Below are 20,310 nucleotides of genomic sequence, written 5' to 3' on the forward strand. Positions count from 1 at the left end.
GATGTGGGAGACTTCTATTATCCTTAGAATACTGGGTTCCAATTTTTTTTCCCCATAAGCAATTGATTTTAGAAACCCTGCATGTTACAAGAGATTAAGGGATGGCAGCATGACAATAAGAATACTTGAGACTGTCATACACCATTTCTACTTAACAGCAGTGTGACTGGACATGTTCAACCTTATGAGTTTGGTGATCAAGTAATAACCCAGTTCACAGTAGTCTGTATTAAGGCCTAATCATTAGCTAATGGGTGTTTCTCAAAAGGCAAATTATTCATCTCAGAGAACGTGGCTTTGTTCCAAATCCCAGGGGTCTTCTTCAGTATGAGTCATACACAATTAGTGATGTATTTTAAATGCACTGGACCCGTTGAGTCAAAAGCAGTGAAGTGCATAGCTGCTTGTATTGTTGTATTTACCACCTGGGTGTGTTTTGTCCTGGATCCCTACTCAAAACCCAACTTCTTCAAACTTTAACATTTATTCATTTTTGAGAGACAGAGGGCGCAAGCAGGGTAGGGGCAGATAGAGAGGGAGACAGAATCCGAAACAGGCTCCAGGCTCCAAGCTGTCAGCACAGAGCCCGACGAGGGGCTCGAACCCATAAACTGTGAGTTCATGACCTGAGCTGAATCAGACGCTTAACTGACTGAGCCATCCAGGCGCCCCTCAAAACCGAACTTCTTATCACTGATCATTGTAGCTTTTCCTAATGTATTTGTGTTCAGATTATAGTTCACTAGAGATCTTCATTTTGGCTCTGAGAAGTTATATGTCTTTTCACTTTTTTAAAAGATGAGGGGTGCCTGGGTGGATCAGTTGGTTAAGTGTACGACTTAGGCTCAGGTCATGATCTCACAGTTCATGGGTTCAAGCCCCACATCAGGCTCTGAGCTGACAGTGCAGAGCCTGCTTGGGATTCTCTCCCCCTCTCTCTGCCCCTCCCTGACTTGTGCTTTCTCTCTCTCAAAATAAATAAATAAACTTTAAAAAATTAAGATACCTGATCGGTAGGTAGATAGACAAACGGATAATCACATTGTGTCTGGGGTAAAGGGAACTTTTAAAGTGTGATCTTATCTGCTTTCTCATAATCACTTAGTTTTTCGTATACCCTTCCACTGTTTGGTATGCAAATATAAGCACACGCAAATGTTTTCTTCCTCTATACCCAAAAATACAACATATTATATTACACATATTTCTGAAACTTGCTCTTTTTCACTTAACATTGTCTCTTTCTCTGCCTATTCATACATTCTATCCATTTTTCTCTTCAGTGGATGCTTTTTGATATTTAGAAATATTAGAGATTAGCCTTTTGTGAAAATTACTTGCAATTCTTATTCACATTTATCATTTGTCTTTTGATGAATGGTACTTTCTTGCCATGCAGACTTTTTTTTTTTAATGTTTATTTATTTTTGAGACAAGAGAGAGCATGAGCAGGAGAGGGGCAGAGAGAGAGGGAGACACAGAATCGGAAGCAGGCTCCAGGCTCTGAGCTGTCAGAACAGAACCCGACACGGGGCTTGAACTCACAAGCCGTGAGATCATGACCTGAGCCGAAGTCGGACGCTTAACCGACCGAGCCACCCAGGCGCCCCTACCATGCAGATTTTTTAAATTGGACTTATCAATCTTTTCTAGAATGACTACTAGATTTTGAGTCATAGTTAGAAAAATCTTTCCCAATGTAACCACTGTAAAAGAATTAAACTAGAGAATAAGGCTAAACTTTCTGCATAACCTTTTGATCTGTTTACAAGGGATTTTATGCAAAATGGATCATGGCTACATAATAGGACCTACTTCTCAGCCATGGTCCCTTGCACAGATAATGTGATAAAGGACTGTCTTTAGAACTGTTTCCCTGACCAATGAGCTATATCAAATAGCTAAGAGGTTTATCGATAACAGCTTGTGGTCTACGAACTCAGGAAGTCCTTATTTGAAACAAAGGCCTTATACAACCTATAAGAATTAAAGCAGGAAATAATTAGCAGCTATGTTCACAAGCTAAATGAAATTTCATATGAAGTCTGAACAAAATTAATTGCTCATTTATAATATATAAATGGAGTGTTTGACATGAATGTACTGACTTTCTAGATTTCTGCTTGAAGGGAGAAGAGATGAAACACTGAAATTAATAGTATATGATGTATATAATTGTATCCAAATAATATCACCTCCCATTTTTGAGTGCCTTCTATTTGTCATATGTTTTACTTTTAACATTATAATGTACAGATCGCCATTTTAGAAATGGAAGAGTATGGGGGCGCCTGGGTGGCTCAGTCGGTTAAGCGTCCGACTTCGGTTCAGGTCACGATCTCGCGGTCCGTGAGTTCGAGCCCCGCGTCAGGCTCTGGGCTGACGGCTCAGAGCCTGGAGCCTGCTTCCGATTCTGTGTCTCCCTCTCTCTCTGCCCCTCCCCCGTTCATGCTCTGTCTCTCTCTGTCTCAAAAATAAATAAACGTTAAAAAAAAAAAAAATTTAAAAAAATAAAAAAAAGAAATGGAAGAGTATGACCCAGACAGATCAATAAACTGTGCCCAAGTTCAAAGAACTGTTACTTGGAAGAAATAAGCCAAAGCTTACATATTTTCCATATTACTATGGGTCTCCATATACACTATGTGGCTGGTAAGCTTTCTCAATTGCCTCTGTGTGTGTGTGTGTGTGTGTGTGTGTGTGTGTGTGTGTATTTTAATGAAAATGTGGGATCTTGTATTATGATGATTTGGACCACTACAAACATTTCTATGAAAAACTATAGTAATGTGTTTATTCTGGCTTGGAGTCTGAGTAACCTCTGTATCCCAAGGATATTAGCACAGTAGCTGACTGAATAAACATTCCATGTTTGCTGAAGGAGTGATATGAGCCTATAAATCATGGTAATTAAGTTGCAAAATCCACACAATTCACAGTTATGTCAGGAAAAAAATTAATTTTGATTTAGTATCTATGTTCATTTAAATTAGAAAATCTAAAGTAATAACCTGGAAAGTATTGCATATGGTTATATGGAATGAGCCTTCTATACAGAGTGTGAGAAAAATGAGACTAAAGTTGACCCCTGAACAACATGGGAGGTTAGGAGTGCCAACCGACCCCCCAACACATAGTTGAAACTCCACATATAAGCTTTGACTCCCTCAAAACTTAACTAAGAGCCTACTGTTATCTGAAGCCTTACCAGTAATATAAAGTCTATTAACACACATGTATTACATGTATTATACACTATATTCTTACACTAAAGTAAGCTAGAGGAAAGAAAAAAATCATAAGGAAGAGAAAATACATTTACAGTACTGTACTGTATAAAAAATCCTTGTGTAAGTGAATCTGCCCAGTTCAAATCTGTGTTGTTCAAGGGTCAACTGTAATTTACTCTCCACATAACCTCTTTATTTTTTTTTAAATGTTTACTTATTTGAGAGAGTGAGAGGGAGTGAGCAGGGGAGGGGCACAGAGAGAAGGAGACAGAGAATCCCAAGCAGGGTCCACACTGTCAGCACAGAGCCCAACAGTGGGCCTCAAACTCATGAACCACGAAATCATGACCTGAGCCAAAATCAAGAGTTGGTCGCTTAACGGACTGAGCCACCCAGGCAACCTTCCATATAACTTCTGCTACAAACTTTAAGCTAGGAGAAGAAATTATCTACAACTATTTCATATTCTGTGTATGCAAATTCCATGTCCTCTGCAGCTATAGAATGAGTTAATCAACAGAGTTAACAGTTGGTATCTAAGAGTAGAAAAATTTTCATTTCATTTTCAATTATGTAAACCATCATTAGAAATTCATTATAGGGGCACCTGGGTGACTCAGTTGGTTAAGTGTCTGACTTTAGTTCAGGTCATGATCTCAAGGTCCATGGATTTGAGCCCCACATTGGGATCTGTGCTGACAACTAGGAGCCTGGAGCCCACTTCAGATTCTGTATGTCTCTCTCTTTCTCTGCCCCTCCCCTGCTCCCACACTCTCTCTCTCTAAGATAAATAATAAACATTAAAAAAATTTTTTTGAAAAGAAATTATAAATATACCTTACCAAACCATTAAACACTCAAAATGACTGGATTCATTAAGTATTAATTAAGTAAAAGAAGGAAACTTCACTGGCTTTACCAACAAAATATGTCTATTGGCTCCCGAAAACGATTTTGGTTACTGTGTTTCACCAAACTAACAATCTTCTGTATACAATATCCTTTGCTTTGGTCCCATGAAAAGCTCAAAGTGATTGTGAGAGCTAATTTTTTTGTGCTTACTAATAAACAAAAATAAAACACATGCGTATTAGAAGCATCACATATTTAATGTCAAAGAATTTGAATTCAAGTACAAAAATTAAACAACACATGATTTCAACATTAAAAAACCCTTAACACTTATTATTCAAACAACTATACAGTGAATGTCAAAAACAAAAGAAGCATAACTATAAAAATCTGAAATACATTAACAGCAAAATTATAATTTATTACTATAACAATTAACTAAAATATTTATAGTTGTTTTCAAGGACCACAATGGTATACTGCTTTTTCTTGGTACTGCATAAAATTTGCATCTTAATCTTTTGTCCCTTCATTACTTTCTACATAATAGTTAGATGCTTCTGGTTATATAATTCTTATAATCTCTAATATAGATAGTGATCCTTGGTAATCAAATCTAGTATAACCATTCTCTGCAAGTGCTTAAATATTTGTGAAATGCTATTTAGCAAAATTATTATGCAAAAATTTAACATAAACTACTGGGTTCTACTTCCCACTCAGGAATTAGAAGTATTTAAAATCCCAAAAGTTTAAAAAGAATAGTAGTTTGCTATACCTTTATCAAGGGCAACCACTGAATAACTTTTTAAACTTAGCATTTTTATAAGTTCTAGAACTGTAGGTTATTCAGAATTACGGCTGATGTTTCCTATGTTGAAATAAATATATATTTATCATTTTAAAACCAAATGTGTAAACCCGATTCTAAAATGAAACTAAAGTATTTTAGTTTGCATGCTTTACAAAGAAACTTTCATACTCATGTTTACAGTATCTTCTTCAGAAGAATGAGGCCTGATTGGAGATATATAGTCGCTGTCCAACATGGCTGCCATTAGCAAGTGATATTGTTGGTGACAAGGGATAGCTTGGATAAGAACAAGGCCTTGAAGTATAAGGAAGCACGCTGGGAGTCGCAGAAGAGAGGGTAGCACTAACAGGGGAAAGACTATTTATTGAGCTGCGACGGAAATTGTAGTCTGTAAATAAATACATGAACAATTATGCTGCACATCTTTATGGATACAAATTTAATTCAAAGAGACAAAGCGTTAAAACTATAATCACAGTTTAACATAATGTCCTAACATCCGAAATCCTGCTAATACTATTTTGCTGGTAAAGACTGAGCATTCACTGCATTGCAAGTTCTGATAGTTTTATCAGCCAGTATTACGTTTCTTTCACTGACTCAGCGCTTCAGAGATATTACTAGAATGCATTCTTGTATATCTTTTTCTTACATATCTTTCAATTATAAGCTTTGTGTCTTTTTGATCACAGAAAAAAAAAGAGAACCTCTGATTTCTCTTGCTCCACAATGGAGCTCCTTTTAAATTTGGTTCTGATGCTAAGGGGTAGTCCATGGAGAAAAGATAAAAAACAGCAAATTCATATTTGCTTATTTTTTCTTGAAACTGTATTAGGCATCAAACCAGCCGAAGCATTCTCCCCTGGACTGCAAAAACATTTGGTGTAAACTAACTGACCAATATTTCATTATTTAAATACTAATATAAACGTTTGTATTAACTCAATACACCAATTTAACATTAGAGTTCCTACTTGTACCATAAAACAATAAAATGAATCATGTTTATAAAATTAACTTCAAGAAACCATTATCAACTTATAGTATAGAAAAACCCAAAAATTAAAACCGAATTATTTTTTTAAAAACCAATTATATTTGAAATATTACTATTCCACAATAAACATTCATCTTATGCACCAATAATTTCCTGCTTCATTAATTATAATGTTTATATATGTTTATGAATATTAAAGACCAAATTGGTAAATCCTGTACTTTCCAAAAACTCAACTATGTTCTTTAGAGTAGTAAAAGCCAAGGGTCTGACAATGACTATAAAATGATTATTTATAAAAGTCATGGTGTTTCTAGGAAGGAAAGAAAAGGAATTAGGTAATCCAATGTACAAATAAGGTTTTTTTCTATATTTTCCTGGTATTATAGATGAGGCCTAAAACATTGAGCATTAACTGAATGTTGTCATGGGACTTAATATTTAGCCAACAGCAATGAGACCAACTGCAGGAGAGTAAACTCCAACATCAGTAAGGACCTAGTTAAGAAAAAAAATGGAAAAAACAAAAATCAGTTAAAGATAGGTTTAATTTCTAGCACCATAAAACTCTTAACTTTATTAATTTTATAATCTTTTTATTTTTTATTAATGGTACCCATAAGATTAATAAAAGCAGTCTGTTCCAAGAAGAAAAATACCTTAAAAATATCCAGTTCAAAATATTTTCAGCATTTTGAAATTGGATAAAGAATTACTCTGATACCATTTGCTTTTCTAATATCCAAAGTAGGATAAGTAGGTATCACAGAATTATTTTTCTTCTCTTAAAGGATCCACTTTGCCTGAAGGGTATGGTATTTAGTATTGACAGAAACCTTAATGCTCCTATAACTCAATTGCTTAAAAAAAAAAAAGTTCTGATTCTCTCCTCCTAAAGATTATTACACAAATATAGTCAATTCCTTATTAGCCATGTATCTACAATACAACTAGCTCTTTCAATTTTTAACAATGCAGTCACAGACAATATGATTTAGAAAAACAGATCTTTTTAACTGTTAGACTTCTCAGGGAAAATGTAGTTTTCAGAGAAATTACTTTCACTTGGGGCTGACATCCATGCAACAGTTAATGCAACCTATTCACTGAAATATAAATAAAAGAGGTATCTTCAGGAAATCATTTCACAAAGAAGACAGCCAGGCAATTGGCTACTGGCATAGTACTTAGGTCTGAAAATGGGCATTCCTAACGGTCTCCTAGGTAAAAACACACTAATCAGCTGTGGTCTTCTCACATTTCTAAAGAGACTAAAATACAAAATTAAATGTTGATTTTGAAGACTTTATTCATATAGGATAAACCAAGAAAAAAAAATTTCCCCCTGATACTACAAAGCTTAAGAAATGAAAGCTTCAATGTTTGTTAAGATTTTACAAGCATTTCAAAAATAAATTTTATTGCAATGTAAGAATCTAAACATATTCAGAAAAACACATCTGGGTGATTAGAAAACACATTATCAAATAGTAACTAGTGACATAAACCTAGAAAAGTCATGTTTTCCTTAGCTCTAACACACAATCACAGAAAATAAAAATCAGAAAGAATCACTGACTTTTATGAAATAACAAATTAATAAGTGAGTCAAAATTCCTACCACATACTTAACTTGCCCATCCCTGGTTTTGTTTCCCAATGAACATCCTTAGCTCTTCAATCCCACTGTTTCTGCCTCAGACTGGGATCTATACTCCCCTTTCCCTTTCTGAAGGGAATGATACAAGTTTTACACTCAGAATTACTCAACTGTCTTAATATTCTTTTTAAATTAAGGTACAATTTACATACAATAAAATGCATACATCCTATGTGTTCACTTCAATGACTTTTGATAATTGTATAAACTTATGCAAACAATACCTAAAACAAGATCTAACACATATCCACCAATCCAGAAGCTCCCTGTGCTCCCTTTCAATCAATAGCCCTTCTGTTGGAGGCAACCACTTTCTGATTTCTCACTATAGCTTAGATTTGCCTATCCTTCAACTTCACATAAAATGTATTTTTTAAGTTTTTATGTCCAGCTTCTTTCTCTCAATATAATTTCTAAGATTCATCCATGTATGTCATGTATGTCAGTAGTTTATTCCTTTTTTATTGTTCATCAGTATTCTGTTGTATGTATATACCATGTTTTTTATCCATTTACCTGTTGACAGATAAATATTTGAGCTGTTTCTAAACTCTATTACGAATAAAGCTACTATGAGCATTCTTCCACAATTCTTTTTGTGGATATATGTTTTCATTTATTTTGGGTAAATAACTGGGATTAAAATTATTGAATCATAGGGCAAATAGATACTGCTGCACCATTCTCCATGGTGTGACCATTTTACATTCACACCAGTAAACTATGAGAGCTCGGGCTGCCCCACATCTTCACCAACATTTGGTATTTATTGCTAGAGTTTTTAATCAGAACCATTCCAGTAATGTGAAATGGTATCTCATTTTGGTTTTAATTTGGATTTCCCTTGTGACTAATAATGTATTCAGTGCCCATCTGAATATGTTCTTTAGTAAGATATATATCCAAGCCTTTTGTTCATTCTTATTGGTTTGACTTTCTATTGTTGCTTATTATTAATAAAGTTTTTAACTAATCAAATTCTCTAATTCAAAATCATAAACCAGGGATCAGTTGAGTCCTCAGTAGCTTCTAATTCCAACCACCTTTCACTGAAATATGACACAGACAAAAGACGGTTGATTAAGTGACCGTTCAATACTCCCAATGTTGAAGAAAAACAAGTTAAAAATTAGGCCTCCTAATTCCTAGGAAACTACTCTACTTGACCAAACTTTTTCACTCTGGCAATCTTGAGGAAAGTATATCAAGAGGTTGTCATGGCTAGGGGAACAGAAATACAGTAGATGGTGTGCTAAGCTACCTGGCTGCAGCTTGCACCTGCCCAGCCCGACACTTGCATTTCAACCCACACAGCTCTGCATTCCCTTGTTTTATATGCTAAATGTTATCTAATAATTTCATTTGAAGAAAAAAATGTGTGAGAGTAACTTGGTCTAATACAGAGATAGCATTTTGATCAAATCCTCTAGAATTCTGTATTTATATCTTGAATGAATATAAACATTTTCACAGAATAATTTTGATCTATATAAAGACTAGCATATAGGCTTAACCTTACGTGCCAATTCTAATCAAGTAGTATGGCTAAAAGGATCCCAAATTCCAAATGATTTGGAAGCTGAGTCTAGAATGAGCAGGAAAGTGAATAGTTAGTAACTGTTGTGCCACTGACACGGGAGCAAGTGCAAAGACTGGCGGCACATTCACCACCTACTTGTCAATCCCACTTTTGTAAGCGATGTAAGTTGGTCTACTACATTTCTCTGTCCAACACAAGAGATGAATACCACCAGTACATTTCTCAGTGAAAATCTATGCAATGGACGTAAACTGCTTTACTCCATTTGTGTCTAGTTTTTTTGTTTGTTTTTAATTGTCTTACACATCTTGAGCAAACACCATGGATTCTCTGCTTTTCTGCTTCATATAAAGAGAGAGGAATTCCTTAATAGAGACCTTAAGTTGTGTTCAATGAAAGTGTCTTCTTATATACTTATTTGGGCTTTTTCTTTTAGTTCGTTTCTAACCACACTCTTCAATTTTCCGTTAATAAGTATATTCCTCATAATTGTTTTTTTCTTCTTGTTAACTAAGTTCTACCTTCACATCCACTCCCTCTTTCTGATGTACCCTTTTTAGGTGTACAATTCAGTGTTTTTTAAAACTTTCACGAAGTTGTGCAACCAACACCACTATCCTTTCTCACCTTAAGGTGATTTTCATCACCTTAAACAAAAACTGTACCTATTAGCAGTCACCACCCCTCCAAACTCTCCCCCAGGCCTAGCAACCACTAGTTGCTAATTTTTCTGTTTCTATTGATTTGCCTATTCTGGACTTTTGATATAAATGGGATCATACAATTCATGTCATCTTTTTTTAACTGACTTCTTCACATAACGTTTTCAAGGTTCATCCATGTTGTAGTATATATGAGAACTTCATTCATTTTTATACCTCCTGCGTGAACATACCACATTTTGTTTATCCAATCAGTCAACGGACATTTACTTTGTTTCTACCTGTTGGCTGTTATGAATAATGCTGCTAAGGAATAATGTGTACAAAATTTTGTATGGACACATGTTTTCCATTCTCTGGAGTAAATAACTAGAAATGGGATATGCTGGGTCATATGGTAATTTTTCCAATGTTTATTTATTTATTTTGAGTGTGTGAGAGAGAGAAAGAGAGGGAGAGAGCACAGTGTGCACACAAGAACAGGGATAGGGACAGAGAGAGAGGGAGAGCAAAATTCCCAAGGAGGCTCTGCATTGTCAGCACAGAGCCCAACGTGGGGCTCAACCTCACCACCATGAGATCATGGCCTGAGCCAAAATCAAGAGTTGGGAGCTCAACTGACTGAACTACCCAGGTGCCCCATCAAATGGTAATTTTATGTTTAACTTTTTTAGGTACTGCCAAACTGTTTTCCAAGAAAGCTATACTGTTTTACCCTCCCAAAAGCAATGAATGAGAATGAACCACCTGATTACTTTGATCTACAAAATGCATGTCTCCCATGCCTTTAACACATATCCCTACCTTTAATACATATTTGAATCACTTCTTTAGATTTCTTTGGGATCTTTATTAAAATGTCTTTAAAAATTTCCTCACGTCACCATTTTATTATTTCAATTTCTAACATTCAAACAGCCATAACTGAAATGACTCAGTTACTTTCTTTCACTGTACTCTAGCTGCCAAAGCGTTTTAACAGGATTGTACATACCGCAACACAAAAACATGACTGGGTTTAAACAGAGATTTTAAATACTATATTATAATGTAAATAACATTTATCATTATTTTGTACTCTCCATCCTAGTAAAAAATATCAAGAGCTAACTATGAAGCAGAGGAAGGAATTTTCAAAATTGCTAATTATTAAAAAACTTTTAGCCAATGACATACTTAAAAGTCATTAACTAGAAATTTTTAAGTAATACTTTTGGCTAATACATGAGTTATTAACATTATCAATACAACAGTTATTATCAAATTTACTGGCATTTTTACATTTACTTTCCTTATTGCAATTAAATTCTGACCCAAAAACCCTGTTTTTATCCTCTACTTAATTTTTGCTATAGGCGACTGACAGCAAAGAGCAAGAGGAAACATGAAGTGACCAATGTTTTTTTTCTAAGAAAGACTAGAAAGTAACTGAGTCATTTCAGTTATGGCTGTTTGAATGTTAGAAATTGAAATAATAAAATGGTGACGTGAGGAAATTTTTAAAGACATTTTAATAAAGATCCCAAAGAAATCTAAAGAAGTGATTCAAATATGTATTAAAGGTAGGGATATGTGTTAAAGGCATGGGAGAAATGCATTTTGTAGATCAAAGTAATCAGGTGGGGTTCATTCTCAGAGTAACTTAGGTCAGTTCTTCTGTTTTAAGAGGATTTTTAGGAGGCTTTGAGAATGCTAATCTTAGTAATGGCAGCTGGATAAGAATGAAAGTTATTATCTCTAACTCCTTTCTTATAAAGTATAAGTTTGTTAGTTCTCTGTTTTTACTAGAGTAATTATATTTCTCAGATTCAGTTTTGGGGTAGGGTAAAAATCATCTGCTTTTGTTTTTAATTCAAGTAATTTTTTTTTAATTCACAAGGTTGTTTTTCCATATAATTTTGAAAGAATAATTTGGGTTTCAAATTCTTACTGTGAAACTTTTGACAGCACATAACAATTTAAATAAACATAATTGTCAGATATCTGTAATTTTATTTTTAAGAAATTAAAACTTTCATTCCAAATTATCTAAAGATTGTAACTTAAACTTTCAAAAACAAAGGTTTGAAATTCTAGCAAAAGCACACTAATAATATACAGTGCCAGCAATCAGGTCACCTGGGAAAGGAGGCCGAAGGAGTAACGTTACATTAGGGATGTCAGAAATGTTTGTTTCTTGATTATGGTATCATTTCACAGATGTAGACATAAATCAAAACTGACCAAAGTGTACACTTTAAATGTGTATTTTATTGTATGTAAATTATACCTCAATAAGGCTATAAACAAAACCCAAGCATTTGTTTGAGTTAGTTTCAGGGTTTCATAACCTATATCCCCATACAATTCAAGGACTTCAAAATAAGAATCCCTTAGCCAAATAAAATCTTGAAAAAAATTTAGTCAAAATGGATTTAACACTTACACAGATTGTTACTACAATGATTTTCAACATGCTAATAAGCATTATGATTTTTCCAAGGGCAGTATATAGTACACAGTTTTTCCCAAATTTGTCTGACCTTAGAAAGTCATTTCACTGAACAACTTTGCAAATCACTTTGGGAAGAACTTTTAATGGGGCCAATATGTGATAGGAAAACACTGAAAGCAGAACAGAAAACTTCTTGAACTATGTTAAACACAGTGATCACAAATTCAAATGCCCTCAGGGGCTAAAATGTAACAAACAGAGAACTCAAAGAGGACCAAATGTAAAATAGGAGTCTAGCTATTTGTACTGAAATTAAACCAAGCTGCTTTCCTTGCAAAAAACGAAGGAGACCAAACCATATCTGGAGCTTCCAGTTTGCTACCTCTGTTTAATAGATTCTGTCAAATTCCTTTTAATGACAATTTCTAAACCATTTGGAAAAGATTAACAGAAAAGGAACCGATAAGTCAGAAAATTATGATCTGAGCTACAGTTTACCTAGGCTTCAGTATGGCTCAAAAACTACAGTTCACTAGAAAAACTATCTAGGCAAAAGTAAAGAGAAGAAAAAAAGCCTTAGGAAAGATAGCAACTCTTTTCAAGTTTCATTTCTATCAGTAAAATTAGTCCTCATCATTCAAAATTTGAACTACAAAAACTTTTAAGAAAAGGTATTTCTGAGAATAGCAACACATACTTGAATTTATATGTTAAGATCTATAAAAATAAAGTTATACACCTCAAGCATAATAAATAGATTTCCTTATACCTGAAGTGTGAATTCTATTAGGAAGTTATACTTGAGTACTTACTAAGTGCCAAAAATAACTCTACAACATCAGCACTACCTTAATCTTTATAATAGCCTTACAATAAGTACTATTATTTTCTTCTTTAACAACCAGGAAATTGAGGCACAGAAAGATGAAATACCTTACTCAAAAACACAGAACTAGTACATGGATTCTGCTCAGGGAACAACAACATTCTTTTTGCCTCAACATATGAAAAGGAGTCTGAATGGTCTGAATGGTAGTCATTATTCAAACTATAAACCACCTTTAACAACCTACTAAAACTTCTCCTTCTCAATAGAATGTTGGAAAAACTAAAAGAGTGAATCCTAGTAAACATAACATTTATTCTAAATGGTATCAAAAATAATTTTGGTTTTATTAGTTCGAAAATATAGATAAAAATTCTTCAGAGAAGTTTGAGAAATGCTGAATAATCTACATATTACATTCACTCCCACTACATCTACATTAAAATACTGTTTATCCTGTTTGGTGGTTCAAAACGTTACACTAGTATGTTTATAAGCTTTAAGAAGACCTGAAATATGGAAACTAGTTTAACTTTTTAAAACTCTGCTTAATGAATCTATAATTAAATAAAGCTATCATAATCAAAATATTTCACAAGCTTTCATTCGACAATTTAAAATATATCTTCTTATAACCATAAGAATAACTTGTAACTGACTTTCTGAAAACTAAATATATCACTTAACATTCCTAAAGACTTTTTCTTACCTGTTTATTTTCTCCAAATTCTTCTATATAGGTCCAGGCTGAAGAGACTGTGTTCCCTGTCTGTAAGCAGTGAAGACAGAAAAGAATGGAGTCTTTAGTTATCCCTAATCTTGGAAGTGCATGGAATCCTTGATAACTTTAGTTAAAAACCTTCTGATCAGTAAATAGGAAAATAAAATTAGAGAACAAAAGAAACAAGTGACAAATAATTTCTGAATTTCTGCAAAGATGAACAAAGAGAAAGGTATTCTGAACAAAAAGTCTGAGTTAATACATTACCAAAAAAAAAAAAAATCTTCCTATACAAATTAAGTCCTTATTAGTTGGTTTTTCCAAGAAATACTACTCTACTAATAAAATAAAGGACTAAAAACAAATAAGACTGCCTAACTTCTGGTAAGTAGATAGCCAAAGAACCTAAACAAATGTGAAAAATATCAAAATCCTTTCCTTCGGTCTTAAAAAGATATAGATGGCCAAAATAATACTAAGCTTAAAAAAATGCTATTAACAGCTAAACTTTATCTACTTGAAGCCTAATGTAACCATATCTGTATAGTATAACTTTGGACATTCATACATTTTAGTGGTTATCTCTTTATATCCCTTAAAGTTTTCTGGTAGGGATGTACATCCAACTCCATGCTAAGATACTGTGCAAAGAAGTATGAACAAATGAAAATGTTTGATGATCCACACAGAATGACAGATTTTTAAATAGCCATCTTAAAGAGTACTCAGCAGAAAAAAAATTCACAATATTTTCTTGATTTTTATATGATGAAATTAGATAACTTCAATCAACCCTCCTGGTGAGAATTAGAAAATGTAGGTAATTATTAAAAGCAAAAATATCCATCTGAAAGCACTGAGAAGGACCAAGAAAGACAGTGAAGAATTATGGGACCATTATCTTGGATAAGAAGGAAACCCAAAGTGGTTTACACATCTTTTGGAGGTGTGTTTCCCCTAGAAGGACTGACCAACTCAAGAGGGATCTGACAGACAAGGGAAGATAACAGGAGACAGACAAATTTCCGTGCCTTTTAAAAGGGCAAAATTAGAGCTGCAGAGCTAGTGATAAGGCATGCCTAGAATCTGAATAAAACTGAACTAGAAGTAGACCAACTTTTAAAGAGACTAAATTCAACTTCAATTCTTCCCAGTCCCTGCCTGGATTAAGGCAATCTGGGATTGCCAGTCCCTTGGCCATCTTTCTGAAGCAAAATAAATCTTCTCTGAGTAAACGTAACAACATGCTAGCTTTCAAATTACCTCTATATTTTTCATAGAAAATATCTGACATTCAATCAAAAATAATCAGTCATACAAAGATAAAACAATGTGACCTAAAACCAACAGAAACAACAGTTAACTGTAACTGATCTACAGGGAATTTAGATAAAGTTTTCAGAACTGAATATTAATAACTATGCCTAACATGCTAAAGGAAATAAAAGACTGAAAATATTGAAGAAAAAATACAAAGCATAGAGAGTCAAATGAAATTCTAGAACTGAGAAATAAATCCAAATAAATGGTTTTATCGGCATGTTAGACACAGATTACAAAAAAAAAAAAAAAAAAGAATTCATGAACCAAACAAAAGGTCTGAAGAAAATACACAGACTAACCATACAAAACAATGAAAAATGTAGAATACATACATGGGATACACTAAAGAGGTCTAACATAGGTGTAATTGGAATACCATTATAAAAAGGAAGAAAAAATGAGACAAAAGCAGTATCTGAAAACAGATTAACTTAGAACTTTCTAAAACAAATGATTAACATTAATCTACAGATTTCAGAAGTGGTGAAGGGTCTCAGTTAAGATAAAGACCAAGAAAACAGTATAAGTCCATCACCATGACACTTCCAAAAATCACAAAGAGAAAATATTAAAACTTTCCCAGGGATAGGAAGAGTTTATGGTTAAAAGGAGCAGTAAGTAAATTACCACTGACTTCTCAACAGAAACCATGGAAGCCAGAAGACAGTGAGTGGAATTATAACTTCAAAGGGCTAGAGGAAATAACTGATCTAAAAAAAAAAAAAAAGTATATATACATATATATAGGTACGTATAATACCCATACACATATATACGGTTTGACAGCACATAACAATTTACATAAATGAAAAGGTAGATAAATCACAGACATATTCAGGTAAATAAAACTGAGATAATCTGTCATAAGCATATCCACACCAAAGGAAATATAATGAATGTTCTTTGGGCAGAATATAAAGAAACAATCATAGTAGAAGTTTAGAGATTTCACAGGAAATGAAGAGTAAAGGAAATGATAAATATGTAAGTGGTAAATGAATACAAATGTATATTAACAAAAAGCAATTATAATTAGGTATGCAGTGGTTAAAGTATACAAATTTAAAACATATGGAAATACCAAGACACTATACAAACTGAAAGAAGAAATATGAAGATTCTTACATTGTCTAGAATGTGGTAAAAGTATTAATTAGTATTAGATTTCAATAAGTTAAGAGTGGATGTTGGAGTTTACATACATATATATGTAACTACAAAAATTCCATGTATTTAGAATTTTATACCCATGTTCAAGAAGAAATCAAAATAAAATATTTTGAAAAAAATTATAGGGGCACCTGGGTGGCTCAGTCGGTTAAGCGTCCGACTTCGGCTCAGGTCATGATCTCACGGTCCGTGAGTTCAAGCCCTGCGTCAGGCTCTGTGCTGACAGCTCAGAGACTGGAGCCTGCTTCCGATTCTGTGTCTCCCTCTCTCTCTGACCCTCCCCCGTTCATGTTCTGTCTCTCTCTGTCTCAAAAATAAACAAACATTAAAAAAAAATTTTTTTTAATTATAAAAATAAAATGCAGCATAACATAACTGATGTAGCTATAACCATACTTTATGAGGGAAATTTGTAGCCTGAATATACATATATTGCAGTAACAGAAAGGCTGAAAACTCTAAGATCAAAGAGAAAAAAAACTTCCTATTTTTAGAAGGAAAGGTCTGGGCCAATCTCACTAATGAACACAGATGTAAAAATCCTAAATATCAAAAATGAAATTTAGCAGTACATTAAAAGGACAATGTATGATTACCAAACTGCATCTATTTCAGAAATACAGGGTTGATGTTACATTGAAACATCCATGCAATCCACTACATTAAATGAATAAGAGATAAAAATAATGTAATTAAGTAGATGCAAAAAAGCATTTGATAAAATTCATCACACAACTCACCCTTGATAAAAGAACTCTTAACAAACTAGGAATAGAAGGAAATGTCCTTAATGTAACAAAGGGCTTATATTAATAAAGGCTACAACAGGGGTGCCTGGGTGGCTCAGTCATCTATGTGTCCGAGCTCAGTTCAGCTCAGGTCATGATCTCCTAGTTCGCTAGTTCAAACCCCACAGGGCTTGTGTTGAGTCCAGAGCCTGGAGCCTGTTTTGGATTCCAGGTCTCCCTCTCTCTCTGCCCCTCCCCCACTCGTGCTCTGTCTCTCTTTCTCAAAAATAAACATCAAAAAAAAATTTTAATAAAAATAATAATAAAAGCTACAATAAACATCATACCTTAATGAAGAAATATTGAAAGTTTAAAAGGATACCTTCTATCATCATTTGTATTCAATGCTGGACAAGCGGTTCTAGCCAGTGCAATAAGGCAAGAGAAAAAAGATAAGTTTAAGGATAGAAAGGAAGGAAAAAGTTCATCATTTGCAACTGACATGACTGTGTAGGTAGAAAATTTTAAATAATGTAGGATCAAACCATTAGAATCAAATAGCTTTATTCAATACATAAAAAAATAAATTGTATTGGGGCGCCTGGGTGGCGCAGTCGGTTAAGCGTCCGACTTCAGCCAGGTCACCATCTCGCGGTCCGTGAGTTCGAGCCCCGCGTCAGGCTCTGGGCCGATGGCTCAGAGCCTGGAGCCTGCTTCCGATTCTGTGTCTCCCTCTCTCTCTGCCCCTCCCCCGTTCATGCTCTGTCTCTCTCTGTCCCAAAAATAAGTAAAAAAAACGTTGAAAAAAAAAAAAAATTTTAAAAAAAAAAATAAATTGTATTTATACAAACAGGAACAATCAGAAATCAAAATTAAAAAGCACCTTTTACAATGGCATTGGAAAACATTAAATACCTACAAATAAATCTAATAAAAGATGCAGGAGAAATTTACATGGTAAATTATTGAATGTTTGGAGAAATTAAAGAAAGCCTAAATAAATGGAGAGATCTATCATGTTCATGGATCAGAAGTTCCAATACTATAAAGTGTCATTTCTTTGCAAATTGATCTATATAGAAGCAATTAAATTTTAACCACAGTCCCAGTAAGACTTCTTTTTGGTATAAACTGTGTATAAATTTACAATCTAATTGTAAAGTTCATATGGAACTATAAGGGCTGAGAAGAGCCAAGGTAACTGAGGGGAAAAGAAAGGATAAAGATACTCTCTATACCAAATATTAAGACTTTTCACAGTAATGTAACCAAAACAATGTAGTAAATTAAATTAGATCAATGGAATAAAGAATCCAGAATAAGGCATGTATGTGTAGATAGGTGTGCATGAGTGTACATACACACACATATACATAACATACTTGATTTACACTAATGATGGCATTGCAAAGCAACAGGAAAAGAGTAGTCTTTTCAATAAATAGTGCTGTGTAAATGATTATACATATGAAGGCAAAATAAAACTTGAACACATACTTCACACTAAATTTAAAGGATAAAAAATTTCTAAAATATAAGAAAATATTTCGTGAATTTGAGGTAAGCAAAGTTTCCTTAAGCAGGACAGAAACTACTAAGTTTAAAAGATTGATAAATTGAACATACTAACAGTAAGAACTTCTGTATTTTTCAAAGTATATACCATGAATAGAGTAGAAAGGCAAGCCACACAGTAGAAGAAGGTATTTATTTTCAAATGCAGCATATTTTGTTTCAAATAAAGCAGTTACGGTTTTTCCCAGAAAAACACCAGATAGTAAGTTCTACAAAAGCACGTGTCTTTAGCAGATCGTGTTTGTCTGATCAGTAAGAATTTGTTTTTTCCATCCTTCACTCTCTAAAGACAATCAATGGACTGACATCACTGCTACAACCCAGCTTGCTATTGAGCCTCTGATCTTTAGCCACATCTTGATTTTCCTAACAAATGAATTAAGTACTGCCTGGCTAAAATGCTGCAATGTCTTGATGAGAAAAAATAAGTTGGGGCGCCTGGGTGGCGCAGTCGGTTAAGCGTCCGACTTCAGCCAGGTCACGATCTCGCGGTCCGTGAGTTCGAGCCCCGCGTCAGGCTCTGGGCTGATGGCTCGGAGCCTGGAGCCTGTTTCCGATTCTGTGTCTCCCTCTCTCTCTGCCCCTGCCCCGTTCATGCTTTGTCTCTCTCTGTCCCAAAAATAAATAAAAAACGTTGAAAAAAAAAAAAAAAAAATTTAAAAAAAAAAAAAAAATAAGTAGATCAGGCAAAGCCATGGAAGTTATAAAAGCAAGCTAGGGCTAACTAGAATTAGTAAAAATTACTAAGAGAGGATGACACAACCCTATAGGATCTGTATATTCTGACCAACTCTTTTGACAACAAACTGGGTCAGCACCTCAGGCAGGGAACCAAAACTGAGTGAAAATGGCTTTTCTCTCTCCTAGCTCAGGCCACCAACGTCAAAGGTATTTGTAAAATATGTATCCAACAAGGGCTTGTATCTTAATAAAGAAAAAAACAAGCAACCCAATAAAATACAGAGAAAAGAGACTTAAAGTAAGACATTTTCATCAAGAGGATACCTTAATGCCCCATTATCTTATTAAAAGATGTTCAATATTATTAGTAAACAGTGATATAAAAGTTATAATCTCAATGAGATAGTAATATATGCTAACCAGAATGTTCAAAATTTTCAAAAACTAAAAGACCAAGTGTTGGCAAGAGTGTGGGACAACCGAAACCCCATATACTGCTTGTGAAATGTAAATTTATATAATCACTTTGAAAAGCTGGCATTATTTACTAAAGTTTTAAAAATATGACCCACTTTTACTCCGATGTATTCAACAGGAACGTATGCAAGAATCTTCACAAGGGCACCTGGGTGGCTCAGTCAGTTAAGCATCTGACTTCGGCTCAGGTCATGACCTCACTGTTCTTGAGTTTGACCCCGACATCAACATCAGGCTCTCTGCTCTCAGCACAGAGCCTGCTTCAGAACCTCTGTCCCCCTCTCTCTCTGCCCCTCCCCTGCTTGCACTCTCTCTAAAATAAACATGTAAAAAATTGTAAACAAAACAAAACAAAACAATCTTCACAGCATCGTTATTCAAATAGCCCAAACTGAAAGCACCTCAAACTTCTACCAACGAAAGAAATAGCACCTGGGTGGCTCAGCTGGTTAAGCATCTGACTTCAGCTCAGGTCATGATCTCACAGTTTGTGAGTTCAAGCCCCATGTCAGGCTCTGTGCTGACAGATCACAGTCTGAAGCCTGCTTTGGATTCTGTGTCTCCCTCTCTCTCTGCCTCTCCCCTGGTCGTGCTCTTTATCTCAAAAATAAATAAACATT

General features: G+C 34.3%; 1 protein-coding gene across 8 annotated transcripts in view; it reads right to left on the reverse strand.

Moving 5' to 3' along the window:
- Nucleotides 1–4,320: 4,320 nt before the first annotated feature.
- The window catches only part of RBM46 (RNA binding motif protein 46), a 50,205-nt gene continuing 34,215 nt past the window's right edge, over nt 4,321–20,310 (reverse strand). For 2 of the 8 annotated variants that reach the window (XM_058721095.1, XM_058721094.1), the window contains exon 5: nt 4,321–5,284. In XM_058721095.1, the coding sequence (XP_058577078.1) occupies nt 5,085–5,284 (200 nt within the window). In that variant the 3' untranslated portion in view covers nt 4,321–5,084. Of the gene's footprint in view, nt 6,392–13,724; nt 13,785–17,304; nt 17,379–20,310 lie in introns of all 8 variants that reach the window. The other 6 variants (XR_009259241.1, XR_009259240.1, XR_009259239.1 and 3 more) reach the window with 6 other exon arrangements.

Source organism: Neofelis nebulosa, chromosome 3 (assembly GCF_028018385.1).
Source record: "Neofelis nebulosa isolate mNeoNeb1 chromosome 3, mNeoNeb1.pri, whole genome shotgun sequence".
NCBI lineage: Eukaryota > Metazoa > Chordata > Mammalia > Carnivora > Felidae > Neofelis > Neofelis nebulosa.